This window comes from Rhinoderma darwinii, chromosome 7 (genome assembly GCF_050947455.1).
Source record: "Rhinoderma darwinii isolate aRhiDar2 chromosome 7, aRhiDar2.hap1, whole genome shotgun sequence".
Taxonomy (NCBI): domain Eukaryota; kingdom Metazoa; phylum Chordata; class Amphibia; order Anura; family Rhinodermatidae; genus Rhinoderma; species Rhinoderma darwinii.
In genome coordinates, this window is record NC_134693.1 from 9,431,969 (window position 1) to 9,453,764 (window position 21,796).

General features: G+C 39.9%; 1 protein-coding gene across 5 annotated transcripts in view; it reads left to right on the forward strand.

Moving 5' to 3' along the window:
- FGGY (FGGY carbohydrate kinase domain containing) overlaps nt 1–21,796 on the forward strand; it is a 241,724-nt gene that overhangs the window by 80,687 nt on the left and 139,241 nt on the right. For all 5 annotated transcript variants that reach the window (XR_012849946.1, XR_012849947.1, XR_012849948.1 and 2 more), the window contains exon 6: nt 11,832–11,947. Coding sequence is in view for 1 of the 5 variants with exons in the window: in XM_075832701.1 (XP_075688816.1) it covers nt 11,832–11,947 (116 nt within the window). In the remaining 4 variants the exon portion in view is untranslated. The remainder of the gene's footprint in view (nt 1–11,831; nt 11,948–21,796) is intronic.

A 21,796-nucleotide genomic window follows, 5' to 3' on the forward strand; every position in this document is an offset into this window, starting at 1 on the left:
CAACACTTCCGGGATACGTTTTCACTTCACGCCATTTATTTCCATACTCACAAAGTATCAATGATTTCAAGCATATCAAGAAGTTTAAAAGCACGCGGCACGCCAAACAGTTGTAGCCCGACCGTGGGTTTCGCCCTTCCAGTTTCTACCAGGGCATCTGAGGTGTTTACCGAAATACAAAGTTAAATAGACGCTAGTATCCAACATCATTACAACAACGAAACAATAGTTTCAAGATAAAAGAAAATAAAACATAAATGACAATATATAATGTATAGATGTTAGGCCCTGTTCACACTGAGTTTTTTGCAGGCAGAACATTCTGCCTCAAAATTCCATCTGGAATTTTGAGGCAGATTTTGATCTGCCTGCACGCCGTTTGCCATGTTTTTTTGCGGCGTTTTTCGCCAATTCCTAAAACGAAGATGTGACCGGTATTATAACTGTTTTTCTTTAAACCATTCTACAAATCGACATTATTAAGTTTCTACAGGTTTTCGCCCGAAATGATGACCTCCAATAAGTGACAAGTTCCCACCTATTACCATGTATCAATCTCACTCACAAAATGTAGTTTAACTGAGGCGTGTGCCATAAGAATCGTAGAAATTTTTGTACAGTTCTGTAGCGATATGGAAGCAAGATATATAATTCTGCATAACGAGGTAGAATGACCATTCAGGACTGCAGAAAAGCTGGGTGACAATAACTTTGACAGCTCTGTCATGACTATTATCAGGGGCACACAGCATAGAGGAACGGCATGTATCTGCTGTGGGGCCCCACGAAGAGGGGGACCCAGCTCAGGTTTCTTCCAATGGGTGGAGGGATGTTGACCAGGGTTATCTCTCTTCCCAGCCTCCGCTCTCTCCTATGAAGGTCATTGAGTGAGTGAACAAGAATTAAGCATTCTTGATCCCAAATGGGGGTATGTGATTCTATAAACCTACACAATGAAGGGGCCCCAATGCACATTTCATTATAGGGCTGGTCTTCTCCATGTAGCATCCCCGACAGGCATAGTAGTTGTCCATCACACGAAGCACCGGAAATAGATAACCTTTTATTCGATCTGTTCTGGGAAAGCTGGGTTAATAACCACCAATATTTACTTTATGCTAATTCAATTTAATGGAATTAAATGTAAAACATGTTAGTATTTTTCCATAATAATATAGACACTAGGGGGCACTGTTTCCTGGGAATGTGCAGACAAGTTTTTCACTTTTTAGCGGCTGCTGATACAATATCACCTCCCAGGAGGACATTGATATTATTATTATTATTATTATTATTATTAATAATAATAATATTTTTAGATTTGTCCTCATAATAAAGTAATACCTTTCTTGCCATGGGTGTAAGTTCCTTATTCATGTCCCGCCTAAGCATGAATCTCCATTTTGATACTTGGCAATGTTAATGCAGAGGTGTGGGGGTGGGGGAGGGGGGCCGCAGCGACTTCTGCTTAAAACCTGCAAAAACATTAGCACCTTTTATAAACATACTTCCTTCTGATATTTCTAAATTTGTCACTTCTGAATAATAAAAGATGCATGAAGACGACCTGTTACTTTGTCTCCCCGGCTCCTGTTCACATTATTCACAGTCTGGTGAGCGAATTGAATAAGTCATGTAATTAAAAAAACAACCTGAATTACACAAATTAGAAGTCGTGTATGGGGGAGAAGTATGGGATCTCCGGGTGATGGGAACATTACTGCGAATGTTACATTTTTATTAGTCAGTTTTAATTAAATTTTATGAAAAGTTCCGCAACTCTCTAATACTTTGTGCTTACATTCCTCAACATTTTCAATATCTCCGCTTGCTGTCAGTGCCACACTGACACTTAGAGCACAGGATAAGCGCACACTGCAATTGGCGTACAGGATAATGATACACTGACACTTGGGGTACAGAACAATGAGGCTCTGACATCAGGGGCGTAACTAGAGTCCTATGGGCTCCAGGACAAAGATTGCGCCTGCCCCCCCCCCCCTACACTTGTAGCTTGGGTGAGCGGTCCCCATGGCGTTTAGTCACAAAAACCACGTAGAGTTGGTATAAGAGTAATTTCTATGTATTATAATTTACCTTAATATAGCAAGGAATATATTACCAGTAAAACCATTATACAAGAGCCAAAATAATATTGCTACACCATGACCAAATAATGACTGAATATTACCCCATACTGTTACTGAATAATACCCCCACACCATAACCACATAGTGACTGAATAATACCCCCATACTGTTACTGAATAATACCCCCACACCATAACCACATAGTGACTGAATAATACCCCATACTGTTACTGAATAATACCGCCACACCATAACCACATAGTGACTGAATAATACCTCCATACTGTTACTGAATAATACTGCCACACCATAACCACATAGTGACTGAATAATACCCTATACTGTTACTGAATAATACCACCACACCATAACCACATAGTGACTGAATAATACCCCATACTGTTACTGACTAATACCTCCACACCATAACCACAAAGTGACTGAATAATACCTCCATACTGTTACTGAATAATACCTCCACACCATAACCACATAGTGACTGAATAATACCCCATACTGTTACTGAATAATACCGCCACACCATAACCACATAGTGACTGAATAATACCTCCATACTGTTACTGAATAATACTGCCACACCATAACCACATAGTGACTGAATAATACCCTATACTGTTACTGAATAATACCGCCACACCATAACCACATAGTGACTGACTAATACCCCCATACTGTTACTGAATAATACCCCCACACCATAACCACATAGTGACTGAATAATACCCCCACACTGTTACTGAATAATACCACCACCCCATAACCACATAGTGACTGAATATTACCCCATACTGTTACTGAATAATACCCCCACACCATAACCACATAGTGACTGAATAATACCCCATACTGTTACTGAATAATACCGCCACACGATAACCACATAGTGACTGACTAATACCCCCATACTGTTACTGAATAATACCCCCACACCATAACCACATAGTGACTGAATAATACCCCCACACTGTTACTGAATAATACCACCACCCCATAACCACATAGTGACTGAATATTACCCCATACTGTTACTGAATAATACCCCCACACCATAACCACATAGTGACTGAATAATACCCCATACTGTTACTGAATAATACCCCCACACCATAACCACATAGTGACTGAATAATACCCCATACTGTTACTGAATAATACCGCCACACGATAACCACATAGTGACTGACTAATACCCCCATACTGTTACTGAATAATACCCCCACACCATAACCACATAGTGACTGAATAATACCCCCACACTGTTACTGAATAATACCACCACCCCATAACCACATAGTGACTGAATATTACCCCATACTGTTACTGAATAATACCCCCACACCATAACCACATAGTGACTGAATAATACCCCATACTGTTACTGAATAATACCGCCACACGATAACCACATAGTGACTGACTAATACCCCCATACTGTTACTGAATAATACCCCCACACCATAACCACATAGTGACTGAATAATACCCCCACACTGTTACTGAATAATACCACCACCCCATAACCACATAGTGACTGAATATTACCCCATACTGTTACTGAATAATACCCCCACACCATAACCACATAGTGACTGAATAATACCCCATACTGTTACTGAATAATACCCCCACACCATAACCACATAGTGACTGAATAATACCCCATACTGTTACTGAATAATACCACCACCCCATAACCACATAGTGACTGACAAATACCCCCATACTGTTACTGAATAATACCACCACACAATAACTACATAGTGACTGACAAATACCCCCATACTGTTACTGAATAATACCGCCACACCATAACCACATAGTGACTGAATAATACCCCCATACTGTTACTGAATAATACCGCCACACCATAACCACATAGTGACTGAATAATACTACCATACTGTTACTGAATAATACCACCACCCCATAACCACATAGTGACTGACAAATACCCCCATACTGTTACTGAATAATACCACCACCCCATAACCACATAGTGACTGACAAATACCCCCATACTGTTACTGAATAATACCGCCACACCATAACCACATAGTGACTGAATAATACCCCCATACTGTTACTGAATAATACCGCCACACTATAACCACATAGTGACTGAATAATACCCCCATACTGTTACTGTATAATACCGCCACACGATAACCACATAGTGACTGAATAATACCCCCATACTGTTACTGAATAATACCGCCACACTATAACCAAATAGTGACTGAATAATACCCCCATACTGTAACTGAATAATACCGCCACACCATAACCACATAGTGACTGAATAATACCCCCACACTGTTACTGAATAATATCTTCACACCATAACTACATAGTGACTGAATAATACCCCCATACTGTTACTGAATAATACCAGATACTGTTACTGAATAATACCGCCACACTATAACCACATAGTGACTGAATAATACCCCACACTGTTACTGAATAATACCGCCACCCATAACCACATAGTGACTGAATAATACCCCCATACTGTTACTGAATAATACCTCCATACTGTTACTGAATAATACCCCCATACTGTTACTGAATAATACTGCCACACCATAACCACATAGTGACTGAATAATACCCCCATACTGTTACTGAATAATACCGCCACACGATAACCACATAGTGACTGACTAATACCCCCATACTGTTACTGAATAATACCCCCACACCATAACCACATAGTGACTGAATAATACCCCCACACTGTTACTGAATAATACCACCACCCCATAACCACATAGTGACTGAATATTACCCCATACTGTTACTGAATAATACCCCCACACCATAACCACATAGTGACTGAATAATACCCCATACCGTTACTGAATAATACCCCCACACCATAACCACATAGTGACTGAATAATACCCCATACTGTTACTGAATAATACCACCACCCCATAACCACATAGTGACTGACAAATACCCCCATACTGTTACTGAATAATACCACCACACAATAACTACATAGTGACTGACAAATACCCCCATACTGTTACTGAATAATACCGCCACACCATAACCACATAGTGACTGAATAATACCCCCATACTGTTACTGAATAATACCGCCACACCATAACCACATAGTGACTGAATAATACTACCATACTGTTACTGAATAATACCACCACCCCATAACCACATAGTGACTGACAAATACCCCCATACTGTTACTGAATAATACCACCACCCCATAACCACATAGTGACTGACAAATACCCCCATACGGTTACTGAATAATACCGCCACACCATAACCACATAGTGACTGAATAATACCCCCATACTGTTACTGAATAATACCGCCACACTATAACCACATAGTGACTGAATAATACCCCCATACTGTTACTGTATAATACCGCCACACGATAACCACATAGTGACTGAATAATACCCCCATACTGTTACTGAATAATACCGCCACACCATAACCACATAGTGACTGAATAATACCCCCACACTGTTACTGAATAATATCTTCACACCATAACTACATAGTGACTGAATAATACCCCCATACTGTTACTGAATAATACCAGATACTGTTACTGAATAATACCGCCACACTATAACCACATAGTGACTGAATAATACCCCACACTGTTACTGAATAATACCGCCACCCATAACCACATAGTGACTGAATAATACCCCCATACTGTTACTGAATAATACCTCCATACTGTTACTGAATAATACCCCCATACTGTTACTGAATAATACTGCCACACCATAACCACATAGTGACTGAATAATACCCCCATACTGTTACTGAATAATACCTCCACACCATAACCACATAGTGACTGAATAATACCCCCATACTGTTACTGAATAATACTGCCACACCATAACCACATAGTGACTGAATAATACCCCCATACTGTTACTGAATAATACCTCCACACCATAACCACATAGTGGCTGAATAATACCCCCATACTGTTACTGAATAATACCGCCACACCATAACCACATAGTGACTGACTAATACCCCATACTGTTACTGAATAATACCCCCATACTGTTACTGAATAATACCACCACACCATAACCACATAGTGACTGAATAATACCGCCACACCATACCCACATAGTGACTGACTAATACTCCATACTGTTACTGAATAATACCGCCACACCATAACCACATAGTCACTGAATAATACCCCCATACTGTTACTGAATAATACCGCCACACGATAACCACATAGTGACTGAATAATACCCCCATACTATTACTGAATAATACCACCACACCATAACCACATAGTGACTGAATAATACCGCCACACCATAACCACATAGTGACTGACTAATACCCCATACTGTTACTGAATAATACCGCCACACCATAACCACATAGTCACTGAATAATACCCCCATACTGTTACTGAATAATACCGCCACACGATAACCACATAGTGACTGAATAATACCCACATACTGTTACTGAATAATACCTCCACACCATAACGACATAGTCACTGAATAATACCCCCATACTGATACTGAATAATACCACCACACCATAACCACATAGTGACTGAATAATACCCCCATACTGTTACTGAATAATACCGCCACACCATAACCACATAGTGACTGAATAATACCACATACTGTTCCTGAATAATACCGCTACACCATGACCAAATAATGACTGAATATTACCCCATACTGTTACTGAATAATACCCCCACACCATAACCACATAGTGACTGAATAATACCCCATACTGTTACTGAATAATACCACCACCCCATAACCACATAGTGACTGACAAATACCCCCACACTGTTACTGAATAATACCGCCACACCATAACCACATAGTGACTGAATAATACCCCATACTGTTACTGAATAATACCGCCACACCATAACCACATAGTGACTGACTAATACCCCATACTGTTACTGAATAATACCCCCATACTGTTACTGAATAATACCACCACACCATAACCACATAGTGACTGAATAATACCGCCACACCATACCCACATAGTGACTGACTAATACTCCATACTGTTACTGAATAATACCGCCACACCATAACCACATAGTCACTGAATAATACCCCCATACTGTTACTGAATAATACCGCCACACGATAACCACATAGTGACTGAATAATACCCCCATACTATTACTGAATAATACCACCACACCATAACCACATAGTGACTGAATAATACCGCCACACCATAACCACATAGTGACTGACTAATACCCCATACTGTTACTGAATAATACCGCCACACCATAACCACATAGTCACTGAATAATACCCCCATACTGTTACTGAATAATACCGCCACACGATAACCACATAGTGACTGAATAATACCCACATACTGTTACTGAATAATACCTCCACACCATAACGACAGTCACTGAATAATACCCCCATACTGATACTGAATAATACCACCACACCATAACCACATAGTGACTGAATAATACCCCCATACTGTTACTGAATAATACCGCCACACCATAACCACATAGTGACTGAATAATACCACATACTGTTCCTGAATAATACCGCTACACCATGACCAAATAATGACTGAATATTACCCCATACTGTTACTGAATAATACCCCCACACCATAACCACATAGTGACTGAATAATACCCCATACTGTTACTGAATAATACCACCACCCCATAACCACATAGTGACTGACAAATACCCCCATACTGTTACTGAATAATACCTCCACACCATAACCACATAGTGACTGAATAATACCCCCATACTGTTACTGAATAATACCGCCACACCATAACCACATAGTGACTGAATAATACCCCCATACTGTTACTGAATAATACCTCCACACCATAACCACATAGTGACTGAATAATACCCCCATACTGTTACTGAATAATACCGCCACACCATAACCACATAGTGACTGACTAATACCCCATACAGTTACTGAATAATACCCCCATACTGTTACTGAATAATACCACCACACCATAACCACATAGTGACTGAATAATACCCCCATACTGTTACTGAATAATACCGCCACACGATAACCACATAGTGACTGAATAATACCCCCATACTGTTACTGAATAATACCGCCACACGATAACCACATAGTGACTGAATAATACCCACATACTGTTACTGAATAATACCTCCACACCATAACGACATAGTCACTGAATAATACCCCCATACTATTACTGAATAATACCACCACACCATAACCACATAGTGACTGAATAATACCGCCACACCATAACCACATAGTGACTGACTAATACCCCATACTGTTACTGAATAATACCGCCACACCATAACCACATAGTCACTGAATAATACCCCCATACTGTTACTGAATAATACCGCCACACGATAACCACATAGTGACTGAATAATACCCACATACTGTTACTGAATAATACCTCCACACCATAACGACATAGTCACTGAATAATACCCACATACTATTACTGAATAATACCCCCACACTATAACCACATAGTGACTGAATAATACCACCACACCATAACCACATAGTAACTGAATAATACCCACATATTGTTACTGAATAATACCACCACACCATAACCACATAGTGACTGAATAATACCCCCATACTGTTACTGAATAATACCACCACACCATAACCTCATAGTGACTGAATAATACCCTATACTGTTACTGAATAATACCGCCACACCATAACCACATAAAGACTGAATAATACCTCCATACTGTTACTGAATAATACCACCACACCATAACCACATAAAGACTTAATAATACCCCCATACTGTTACTGAATAATACCGCCACACCATAACCACATAGTGACTGAATAATACCCTATACTGTTACTGAATAATACCACCACCCCATAACCACATAGTGACTGAATAATACCCCCATACTGTTACTGAATAATACCACCACACCATAACCACATACTGTTACTGAATAATACCGCCACACCATAACCACATAGTGACTGAATAATACCCCCATACTGTCACTGAATAATACCACCACACCATAACCACATAGTGACTGAATAATACCCCCATACTGTTACTGAATAATACCGCCATACTGATACTGAATAAAATCCGCTATACAATGACTAATATTACACCATGTAGTGACTATATTATGCTAGATACCAGTGCTATACAGGCACTCTGTAGACTAAAAGTGAATACCGTACAGTCAGTCCAGGTGAGATCTCCTCTGATTGTAGTCGTTCATTTTCCCTTTTCTTCTTCATCCGCCAGAGACCGCCATGACGACTTCTCCCGACTTGTCTCTGCAGGATTTGACACACAGACATCTTTGACTCGATTCCACACTTCCCACCCTCCTCAAAACCTCACCAGACATAGTGCCCCAGACAAAACAGTGCCCAAAACAATAATAGTGCCCCTTTAGGCCCTAAACCGTAATAGTTCCCCCACATAGTAGTAATGTCACCTTTTGTGCCCCCACACATTAGTAGTCTTCTTTTGGGCCCCCATAATACCTCCACACCATAACCACATAGTGACTGAATAATACCCCCATACTGTTACTGAATAATACCACCACACCATAACCACATAGTGACTGAATAATACCCCCATACTGTTACTGAATAATACCTCCACAACATAACCACATAGTGACTGAATAATACCCCCATACTGTTACTGAATAATACCACCACACCATAACCACATAGTGACTGAATAATACCACCATAATGATACTGAATAATACCGCCACACCATAACCTCATAGTGACTGAATAATACCCCCATACTGTTACTGAATAATACCCCCATACTGTTACTGAATAATACCCCCATACTGTTACTGAATAATACCCCCATACTGTTACTGAATAATACCGCCACGCCATAACCACATACTGTTACTGAATAATACCGCCACACCATAACCACATAGTGACTGAATAATACCCCCATACTGTTACTGAATAATAACTCCACATCATAACCACATAGTGACTGACTAATACCCCCATACTGTTACTGAATAATACCGCCACACCATAACCACATAGTGACTGAATAATACCCCCATACTGTTACTGAATAATACCGCCACACCATAACCACATAGTGACTGAATTATACCCCCATACTGTTACTGAATAATACCGCCACACAATAACCTCATAGGGACTGAATAATACCCCCATACTGTTACTGAATAATACCCCCATACTGTTACTGAATAATACCGCCACGCCATAACCACATACTGTTACTGAATAATACCGCCACACCATAACCACATAGTGACTGAATAATACCTCCATACTGTTACTGAATAACACCACCACACTATAACCACATAGTGACTGAATAATACCCCCACACTGTTACTGAATAATACCACCACACCATAACCACATAGTGACTGAATATTACCCCATACTGTTACTGAATAATACCGCCACACCATAACCTCATAGCGACTGAATAATACCCCTATACTGTTACTGAATAATACCGCCACACCATAACCACATAGTGACTGAATAATACCCCCATACTGTCACTGAATAATACCACCACACCATAACCACATAGTGACTGAATAATACCCCCATACTGTTACTGAATAATACCGCCATACTGATACTGAATAAAATCCGCTATACAATGACTAATATTACACCATGTAGTGACTATATTATGCTAGATACCAGTGCTAAACAGGCACTCTGTAGACTATAAGTGAATACCGTACAGTCAGTCCAGGGGAGATCTCCTCTGATTGTAGTCGTTCATTTTCCCTTTTCTTCTTCATCCGCCAGAGACCGCCATGACGACTTCTCCCGACTTGTCTCTGCAGGATTTGACACACAGACATCTTTGACTCGATTCCACACTTCCCACCCTCCTCAAAACCTCACCAGACATAGTGCCCCAGACAAAACAGTGCCCCAAACAATAATAGTGCCCCTTTAGGCCCTAAACCGTAATAGTTCCCCCACATAGTAATAATTAGGCCCCCATATAGCGTTTTGGTCTCCATATAGTGGTTACTCCCCCATATAGTGTTTAGGTGCCCATTATAGTAGTTGGGAAAAATGGGGAAAAAAACAATAAACTCACCTAACCTCGTTCCCACGATCTTCTGCCCAGCGCAGGTGAGGCGATGCAGTCATGTCATCGCTTAGCCTGCGCCAGGACATTAAACTGACGTCTTCCTGACCTCTAGTAGCCAACAGGTCTTAAATAGCCTGTGTCATACCATAGTTAAGTGGTGGGGCAGGGAGCCAATGGCTCTCTGCTCCGCCGTAGTAAGTGGGTCCCCCTTACAACCCAGTCGCAGTCCCACCTTGCGGTGTGTGTCAGGCTTTGAGTTCAGCCTTTGAGTCCGGACCCTGTAGTCGCTACAGCGGTTGTTCCCGCCACTGGCTGACACATGGGGTACAGGACAATGATACAATGACTCTTGGGGTAAAAGGGGAATGAAAAACTCCCACTTTGGGGAACATAAAAATTACACAATGACACATAGGGTAAAAAACAATGAAACACCAACACCTGGGGTACAGAATAATAAGACACTTGGGGTGCGGAATATGTTTAAATAAATTCTTGGAGTGGATTTTGATGTTCCAGCTTTCACATCCCGCGATTTGTCGCCTCCTCTTCTTGCAGATCTCTGTGTACTCTGGTCTGTAAATGGACGTATTCCTCAGACCGAGGATGGGACGACAGTTTCTGGAAGGAGATTGGACTGGAAGATATTACAGAAGACACCTACTCAAAGATAGGTAAGAAACTATAGAAAGCTTCTTCTTGTATTTCAAAAGAAGATATGGAGAGCTGGTGACAACCCCTACGAGCACTGTAATGGCCATTAGTAGTTGTCACCATTGGAGGAGACCAAAGTACCGGCTGAATAGATTATTACAAGACTTCAGAGGACTCTGGGGCTTCTGTTTAGTTTTTGGGGTAAAACATTCTTTGAAGCATTTCTATCCCGTTGAATTATTATAACTGGGCAGCTGCTGATTAAAAGATGTGTACTCACATTTGTACAAAAACAAAAACGTCTGGAGCTCAAGATTTTTTGTATTTCATTTTTAGTAAAATTGCGGAGGAAATCTATACAAGAGGGGAAGGAAGTTGTTAAGAAAAGGGAAGCGGAGAGTGAGCATCTGCTGTAGTGTTTAGGTCAGCAACGTCTCGTGTTCTGCTCTGGATACTGTTCATAAAGCTCAAAACTAACTGAAATAAAGATATCAACACTCAGCACATTAACCTATAAACCTGTCACCTTCTCCTCCAGAGCATCATATTTTGTATTATACACAGAACGTTACTCATGTTTGGTGGATCTGTAAGATATAAAATCAGTCGCTGTGCCCATAAGGAATACACAAGCAATCTCATAAGTCAAGTCTGCAACATAAAGCTCTACAACTACTATATACAACTGCTCCTGTATACAAGAATATAACTACTATAATACTGCTCCTATATACAAGAATATAACTACTATAATACTGCTCCTATATACAAGAATATAACTACTATAATACTGCTCCTATATACAAGAATATAACTACTATAATACTGCTCCTATATACAAGAATATAACTACTATAATACTGCTCCTATATACAAGAATATAACTACTATAATACTGCTCCTATATACAAGAATATAACTACTATAATACTGCTCCTATATACAAGAATATAACTACTATAATACTGCTCCTATATACAAGAATATAACTACTATAATACTGCTCCTATATACAGGAATAGAACTACTATAATACTGTCCCCTATATACAAGAATATAACTACTATTATGCTGCCCCCTATATACAAGAATATAACTACTATAATACTGCCCGCTATATACAAGAATATAACTACTATACTACTGCCCCTATATACAAGAATATAACTATTATAATACTGCCCCTATATACAAGAATATAACTACTATAATACTGCTCCTATATACAAGAATATAACTACTATACTACTGCCCCTATATAGAAGAATATAACTACTATAATACTGCCCCTTATATACAAGAATACAGGTACTATAATACTGCTCCTATATACAAGAATACAGGTACTATAATACTGCTCCTATATACAAGAATATAATGAAAATAATACTGCCCCCTATATAGAAGAATATAACTACTATAATACTGCCCCCTATATAGAAGAATATAACTACTATAATACTGCCCCTATATAGAAGAATATAACTACTATAATACTGCTCCCTATATACAATAATATAACTACTATAATACTGTCCCCTGTATACAGGAATATAACTACTATAATACTGCTCCTATAAACAAGAATATAACTACTATAATACTGCCCCTATATACAAGAATATAGCTACTATAATACTGCTCCCTATATACAAGAATATAACTACTATAATACTGCCCCTATATACAAGAATATACTACTATAATACTGCCCCCTATATACAAGAATATAACTACTATAATACTGCCCCCTATATACAAGAATATAACTACGAATACTGCCCCTATATACAAGAATATAACTACTGTAATACTGCGACTATATACAAGCATATAACTACTATAATACTGCCCTCTGTATACAAGAATATACTACTATAATACTGCCCCCTATATACAAGAATATAACTACTATAATACTTCTCCTATATACAAGAATATAACTACTATAATACTGCTCCTATATACAAGAATATAACTACTATAATACTGCTCCTATATACAAGCATATAACTACTATAATGCTGCCTCCTATATACAAGAATATAACTACTATAATACTGCGTCTATATACAAGAATATAACTACTATAATACTGCTCCTATATACAAGAATATAACTACTATAATACTGCATCTATATACAAGAATATAACTACTATAATACTGCGTCTATATACAAGAATATAACTACTATAATACTGCATCTATATACAAGAATATAACTACTATAATACTGCCCCCTATATGCAAGAATATAACTACTATATTACTGCTCCCTATATACAAGAATATAACTACTATAATACTGCTCCCTATATACAAGAATATAACTACTATAATACTGCTCCTATATACAAGAATATAACTACTATAATACTGCCTCCTATATACAAGAATATAACTACTAATACTGCCCCTATATACAAGAATATAACTACTATAATACTGCTCCTATATACAAGAATATAACTAATATAATACTGCGTCTATATACAAGAATATAACTACTATAATACTGCTCCTATATACAAGAATATAACTACTATAATACTGCGCCCTATATACAGGAATATAACTACTATAATACTGCTCCTATATACAAGAATATAACTACTATAATACTGCCCCCTATATACAAGAATATAACTACTAAAACTGCCCCTATATACAAGAATATAACTACTATAATACTGCCCCCTATATACAAGAATATAACTACTATAATACTGCCCCCTATATACAAGAATATAACTACTATAATACTGCCCCCTATATACAAGAATATAACTACTATAATACTGCTCCTATATACAAGAATATAACTACTATAATACTGCCCCTATATACAAGAATATAACTACTATAATACTGCCCCTATATACAAGAATATAACTACTATAATACTGCTCCCTATATACAAGAATATAACTACTATAACACTGCTCCTATATACAAGAATATAACTACTATAATACTGCCCCTACATACAAGAATGTAACTACTATAATAATGCCCACTACATACAAGAATATAACTGCTATAATACTGCCCCTATATACAAGAATATAACTATTATAATACTGCCTCCTATATACAAGAATATAACTACTATAATACTGCCCCCTATATACAAGAATATAACTACTATAATACTGTCCCCTATATACAAGAATATAACTACTATAATACTGCCCTTATATACAAGAATATAACTACTATAATACTGCTCCTATATACAAGAATATAACTACTATAATACTGCTCCTATATACAAGAATATAACTACTATAATACTGCTCCTATATACAAGAATATAACTACTATAATACTGGTATTGGAAAAAAATGTATATTAGGAATTCTAAGAACATTTTATTATATAGTGATGAAGCTTTATTTACAGAACAGGGGATCGTTCCTTTAAAAATCCAATTATCGTCCTTTGTTGGGTTAGTGGGCAGACTTCCCCGGTTGGCTCTGGATACAGGTCACTTCTATGGTTTAGTTCTCCTGCAGCCTCCTGGGAGTTTACAGGTGTTATATTTGGGGTGAATGGGGCGGCCACACTTGGTTATTTTGTGTCCTGTGACTGCTCTGTTTGTTCTGATTTGTGTAATGTTTTTATAATATGGAAAAAAATGAGTTTGCGGCAGCAGAATCACAGCTCTGGGACCGGGTCCCTCCTTTAATCTAAACATCTGCCAGTCTCTGCATTGGGGCAGTTTTGAAGTTAATTATTTATGAAGTGTCAATTAGGGCATAATGTGCTGATTCTACTACATATCTGAACAGAATCAGGTGGCCGTCGGCACGTGTTTGGAGCTTTATGGAGTTAAGGCTGCGCTCACACGGATTCTTGTTTTCTTTTGCTCTGTAACTGATATAAATGGCCACTGCATTATGAACAAACTTTGCAGAAATCAATAGTACAATGGGATATAGGAAACTTTGTAATCTATCTTATTGAAGAAAAATTTATTTTTCTCCACTTATCAGGTTCCTCCCCCTCTAACTAGTCCCTCGCTCTAATTTACAGCTTTTTTTGTTTCCTCAAGACAAGAGGGATTATCAGCTCACTGTGGGAATCCGGTTACAGCTGCCTATAAAATCTATATAAAGAAGGGGAAAAGGGGGTGAGAGATAGAGAGCTTCTAGTAAGTGTTAGGGTATGTTCACACGGCCTATTTACGGACGTAATTCGGGCGTTTTTGCCCCGAATTACGTCTGAAAATAGCGCTGACAAACATCTGCCCATTGAAAGCAATGGGCAGACGTTTGTCTGTTCACACGAGGCGTATATTTACGCGCCGCTGTCAAATGACGGCGCGTAAATAGACGCCCGCGTAGAAGAAGTGACCTGTCACTTCTTTGGTCGTAATTGGAGCCGCTATTCATTGACTCCAATGAATAGCAGCGCTAATTACGGCCGTAATTGACGCGGCGTTCAAGCGCCTGCACATGCCGGTACGGCTGAAATTACGGGGATGTTTTCAGGCTGAAACATCCCCGTAATTTCAGCCGTTACGGACCCCCGCCGTGTGAACATACCCTTATATCTCTTCCAAGTGCTGGATTCACAGCTACTCTGCTCATTACTGCTGTATCTTCTCCTCCATGCTGCTGCATCTAGTAAGTGTTATAACTTACCTCAGTGCTGGATTCTCAGCTAGACTGCTTATTACTGCTATATGATGTTCTCCATGCTGATGCTGCTTCTAGTAAGTGTTATATTTCATTCCAGTGCTAGATTCACAGCAAAACTACCTACAACTACTGAGATACTGCTGGATAAATTTACTCCTTCTAGAATTTGTGTCATTATCCTCCACATATCAAAACAATGCCCCTGTCACATTCAGCCCTCTGCCTCCTACTAGATTAACATATTCCTGATGCACTCTGTGCTGCTCGGTGATCCTTTATACTATGTATGGGACCCTCCTCTTTTCTCCATTATCCTACTCCATCATTTAGATGTTTTTGGCCAACAAAGATTCTCAGATTCTGACCAAAGAGGCAGCAATACATTTTTAGATTTTGAATAAAGCTGCACTTACTCCTCCTACTGTAATAAGATATCACCCATTTTTGCTGGGCACAAGTTTATGGTTATCATTCTCCATATATATTAGGGTATGTTCACACGTGCACGTCCGATACGCCTGAAATTACGGAGCTGTTTTCAGGAGAAAACAGCTCCTGAATTTCAGACGTAATGGCATGTGCAGGCGTTTCTCGCAGCGTCCATTACGGACATAATTGGAGCTGTTTTTCTATGGAGTCAATGGAAAACGGCTCCAATTACGTCCCAAGAAGTGACAGGCACTTCTTTGACGCGGGCGTCTTTTTTACGAGCCGACTTTTCACAGCGGCGCGTAAAAAAAATGACCGTCTGCACAGAACATCGTAAAACCCATTCAAATGAATGGGCAGATGTTTGCCGGCGCATTGGAGCCGTATTTTCGGACTTAATTCGAGGTTAAAACGCCCGAATTACGTCCGTAAATAGGGTGTGTGAACCCAGCCTAATGATTGTTGTGTTGACATTGCAGGTCCCCATGTAAAGTCACTTAATAGTTCCTTCTTTTGTCAACCCCTAAAGACGTATAAAGATCGGAACAAATTTGTTATACAAAGAAAAGGCCCCCCCCCCCCGCTCTCCTCTGCAGATCTGGGGCTCAGGGTCTGGTGGAAAAAAAAGGAAATATTCCACGGCGCTTCTATAAATATTAGTTTACTTTTTCTTCTTCTTTTTCAGCAGTCCTGGTTTTGCACAGATTTGCAGTATACGTGTTTCCATAAGCGCTCTGCAGATTGTCAGTAATAGTAATAATGAGGGGTTCACATACCAGCAGTAATAATGAGGGGTTCATATACCAGCAGTAATAATGAGGGGGTCACATACCAGCAGTAATAATGAGGGGTTCATATACCAGCAGTAATAATGAGGGGGTCACATACCAGCAGTAATAATGAGGGGTTCATATACCAGCAGTAATAATGAGGGGGTCACATACCAGCAGTAATAATGAGGGGGGGGGTCACATAACAGCAGTAATAATGAGGGGGTCACATACCAGCAGTAATAATGAGGGGATCACATACCAGTAGTAATAATGAGGGGGTCATATACCAACAGTAATAATGAGGGGTCACATACCAGTAGTAATAATAAGGGGTTCACATACCAACAGTAATAATGAGGGGTTCACATACCAGTAGTAATAATAAGGGGTTCACATACCAGCAGTAATAATGAGGGGGTCACATACCATCAGTAATAATGAGGGGGTCACATACCAGCAGTAATAATGAGGGGGTCACATACCAGCAGTAATAATGAGGGGGGGTCAAATACCAGCAGTAATAATGAGGGGGTCACATACCATCAGTAATAATGAGGGGGTCACATACCAGCAGTAATAATGAGGGGGTCACATACCAGCAGTAATAATGAGGGGGGGTCAAATACCAGCAGTAATAATGAGGGGGTCACATACCAGCAGTAATAATGAGGGGTTCATATATCAGTAGTAATAATGAGGGGGTCACATACCAGCAGTAATAATGAGGGGTTCACATACCAGCAGTAATAATGAGGGGGTCATATATCAGTAGTAATAATGAGGGGGTCACATACCAGCAGTAATAATGAGGGGGTCACATACCAGCAGTAATAATGAGGGGGTCACATACCAGCAGTAATAATGAGGGGGTCATATATCAGTAGTAATAATGAGGGGGTCACATACCAGCAGTAATAATGAGGGGGTCACATACCAGTAGTAATAATGAGGGGGTCACATACCAGCAGTAATAATGAGGGGGTCACATACCAGCAGTAATAATGAGGGGGTCACATACCAGCAGTAATAATGAGGGGGTCACATACCAGCAGTAATAATGAGGGGTCACATACCAGCAGTAATAATGAGGGGGTCACATACCAGCAGTAATAATGAGGGGGTCACATACCAGCAGTAATAATGAGGGGGTCACATACCAGCAGGGATAATGAGGGGGGGTCACATACCAGCAGTAATAATGAGGGGGTCATATATCAGTAGTAATAATGAGGGGGTCACATACCAGCAGTAATAATGAGGGGGTCACATACCAGCAGTAATGAGGGGGTCATATATCAGCAGTAATAATGAGGGGGTCATATACCAGCAGGAATTATAAGGGGTTCACATACCAGTAGTAATGAGGGGTTCACATACCAGCAGTAATAATGAGGGGGGTTCACATACCAGTAGTAATGAGGGGTCACATACCAGCAGTAATAATAAGGGGTTCACATACCAGCAGTAATAATGAGGGGGTCACATACCAGTAGTAATAATAAGGGGTTCACATACCAGCAGTAATAATAAGGGGTTCACATACCAGCAGGGATAATGAGGGGGTCACATACCAGCAGTAATAATGAGGGGGTCACATACCAGTAGTAATAATGAGGGGGTCACATACCAGCAGTAATAATGAGGGGGTCCCATACCAGCAGTAATAATGAGGGGGTCACATACCAGCAGTAATAATGAGGGGTTCACATACCAGCAGTAATAATGAGGGGTTCACATACCAGCAGTAATAATGGGGGGTCACATACCAGAAGTAAAAATAAGGGGTTCACATACCAGCAGTAATAATGAGGGGGTCACATACCAGCAGGGATAATGAGGGGGTCACATACCAGCAGTAATAATGAGGGGGTCACATACCAGTAGTAATAATGAGGGGTTCACATACCAGCAGTAATAATGAGGGGGTCATATACCAGCAGTAATAATAAGGGGTTCACATAACAGCAGGGATAATGAGGGGGTCACATACCAGCAGTAATAATGAGGGGGTCATATACCAGCAGTAATAATGAGGGGGTCACATACCAGCAGTAATAATGAGGGGTCACATACCAGCAGTAATAATGAGGGGGTCCCATACCAGCAGTAATAATGAGGGGGTCACATACCAGCAGTAATAATGAGGGGGTCACATACCAGTAGTAATAATGAGGGGTTCACATACCAGCAGTAATAATGAGGGGTCACATACCAGCAGTAATAATGAGGGGGTCACATACCAGCAGTAATAATGAGGGGGTCACATACCAGAAGTAATAATGAGGGGTTCATATACCAGCAGTAATAATGAGGGGGTCACATACCAGCAGTAATAATGAGGGGTTCATATACCAGCAGTAATAATGAGGGGGTCACATACCAGCAGTAATAATGAGGGGGTCATATACCAGCAGTAATAATGAGGGGGTCACATACCATCAGTAATAATGAGGGGGTCACATACCAGCAGTAATAATGAGGGGGTCACATACCAGCAGTAATAATGAGGGGGGGTCACATACCAGCAGTAATAATGAGGGGGTCATATACCATTAGTAATAATGAGGGGGTCATATATCAGTAGTAATAATGAGGGGGTCATATATCAGTAGTAATAATGAGGGGGTCACATACCAGCAGTAATAATGAGGGGGTCACATACCAGCAGTAATAATGAGGGGTTCATATACCAGTAGTAATGAGGGGTTCACATACCAGCAGTAATAATGAGGGGGCTTCACATACCAGTAGTAATGAGGGGTCACATACCAGCAGTAATAATAAGGGGTTCACATACCAGCAGTAATAATGAGGGGGTCACATACCAGTAGTAATAATAAGGGGTTCACATACCAGCAGTAATAATAAGGGGTTCACATACCAGCAGTAATAATGAGGGGGTCACATACCAGTAGTAATAATAAGGGGTTCACATACCAGCAGTAATAATGAGGGGGTCACATACCAGTAGTAATAATGAGGGGGTCACATACCAGCAGTAATAATGAGGGGGTCACATACCAGCAGTAATAATGAGGGGGTCACATACCAGCAGTAATAATGAGGGGGTCACATACCAGTAGTAATAATGAGGGGGTCATATACCAGCAGTAATAATGAGGGGGGGTCACATACCAGCAGTAATAATGAGGGGGTCACATACCAGCAGTAATAATGAGGGGGTCACATACCAGCAGTAATAATGAGGGGGTCACATACCAGCAGTAATAATGAGGGGTTCATATACCAGCAGTAATAATGAGGGGGTCACATACCAGTAGTAATAATGAGGGGGTCACATACCAGCAGTAATAATGAGGGGGTCACATACCAGCAGTAATAATGAGAGGGTCACATACCAGCAGTAATAATGAGGGGGTCACATACCAGCAGTAATAATGAGGGGGTCATATACCATTAGTAATAATGAGGGGGTCATATATCAGTAGTAATAATGAGGGGTTCATATACCAGCAGTAATAATGAGGGGGTCACATACCAGCAGTAATAATGAGGGGGTCACATACCAGCAGTAATAATGAGGGGGTCACATACCAGTAGTAATAATGAGGGGGTCACATACCAGCAGTAATAATGAGGGGGTCACATACCAGCAGTAATAATGAGGGGGTCACATACCAGCAGTAATAATGAGGGGGTCATATACCATTAGTAATAATGAGGGGGTCATATATCAGTAGTAATAATGAGGGGTTCATATACCAGCAGTAATAATGAGGGGGTCACATACCAGCAGTAATAATGAGGGGGTCACATACCAGCAGTAATAATGAGGGGGTCACATACCAGTAGTAATAATGAGGGGGTCACATACCAGCAGTAATAATGAGGGGGTCACATACCAGCAGTAATAATGAGGGGTTCACATACCAGCAGTAATAATGAGGGGTCACATACCAGCAGTAATAATGAGGGGTCACATACCAGTAGTAATAATGAGGGGTCACATACCAGCAGTAATAATGAGGGGGGGTCACATACCAGCAGTAATAATGAGGGGG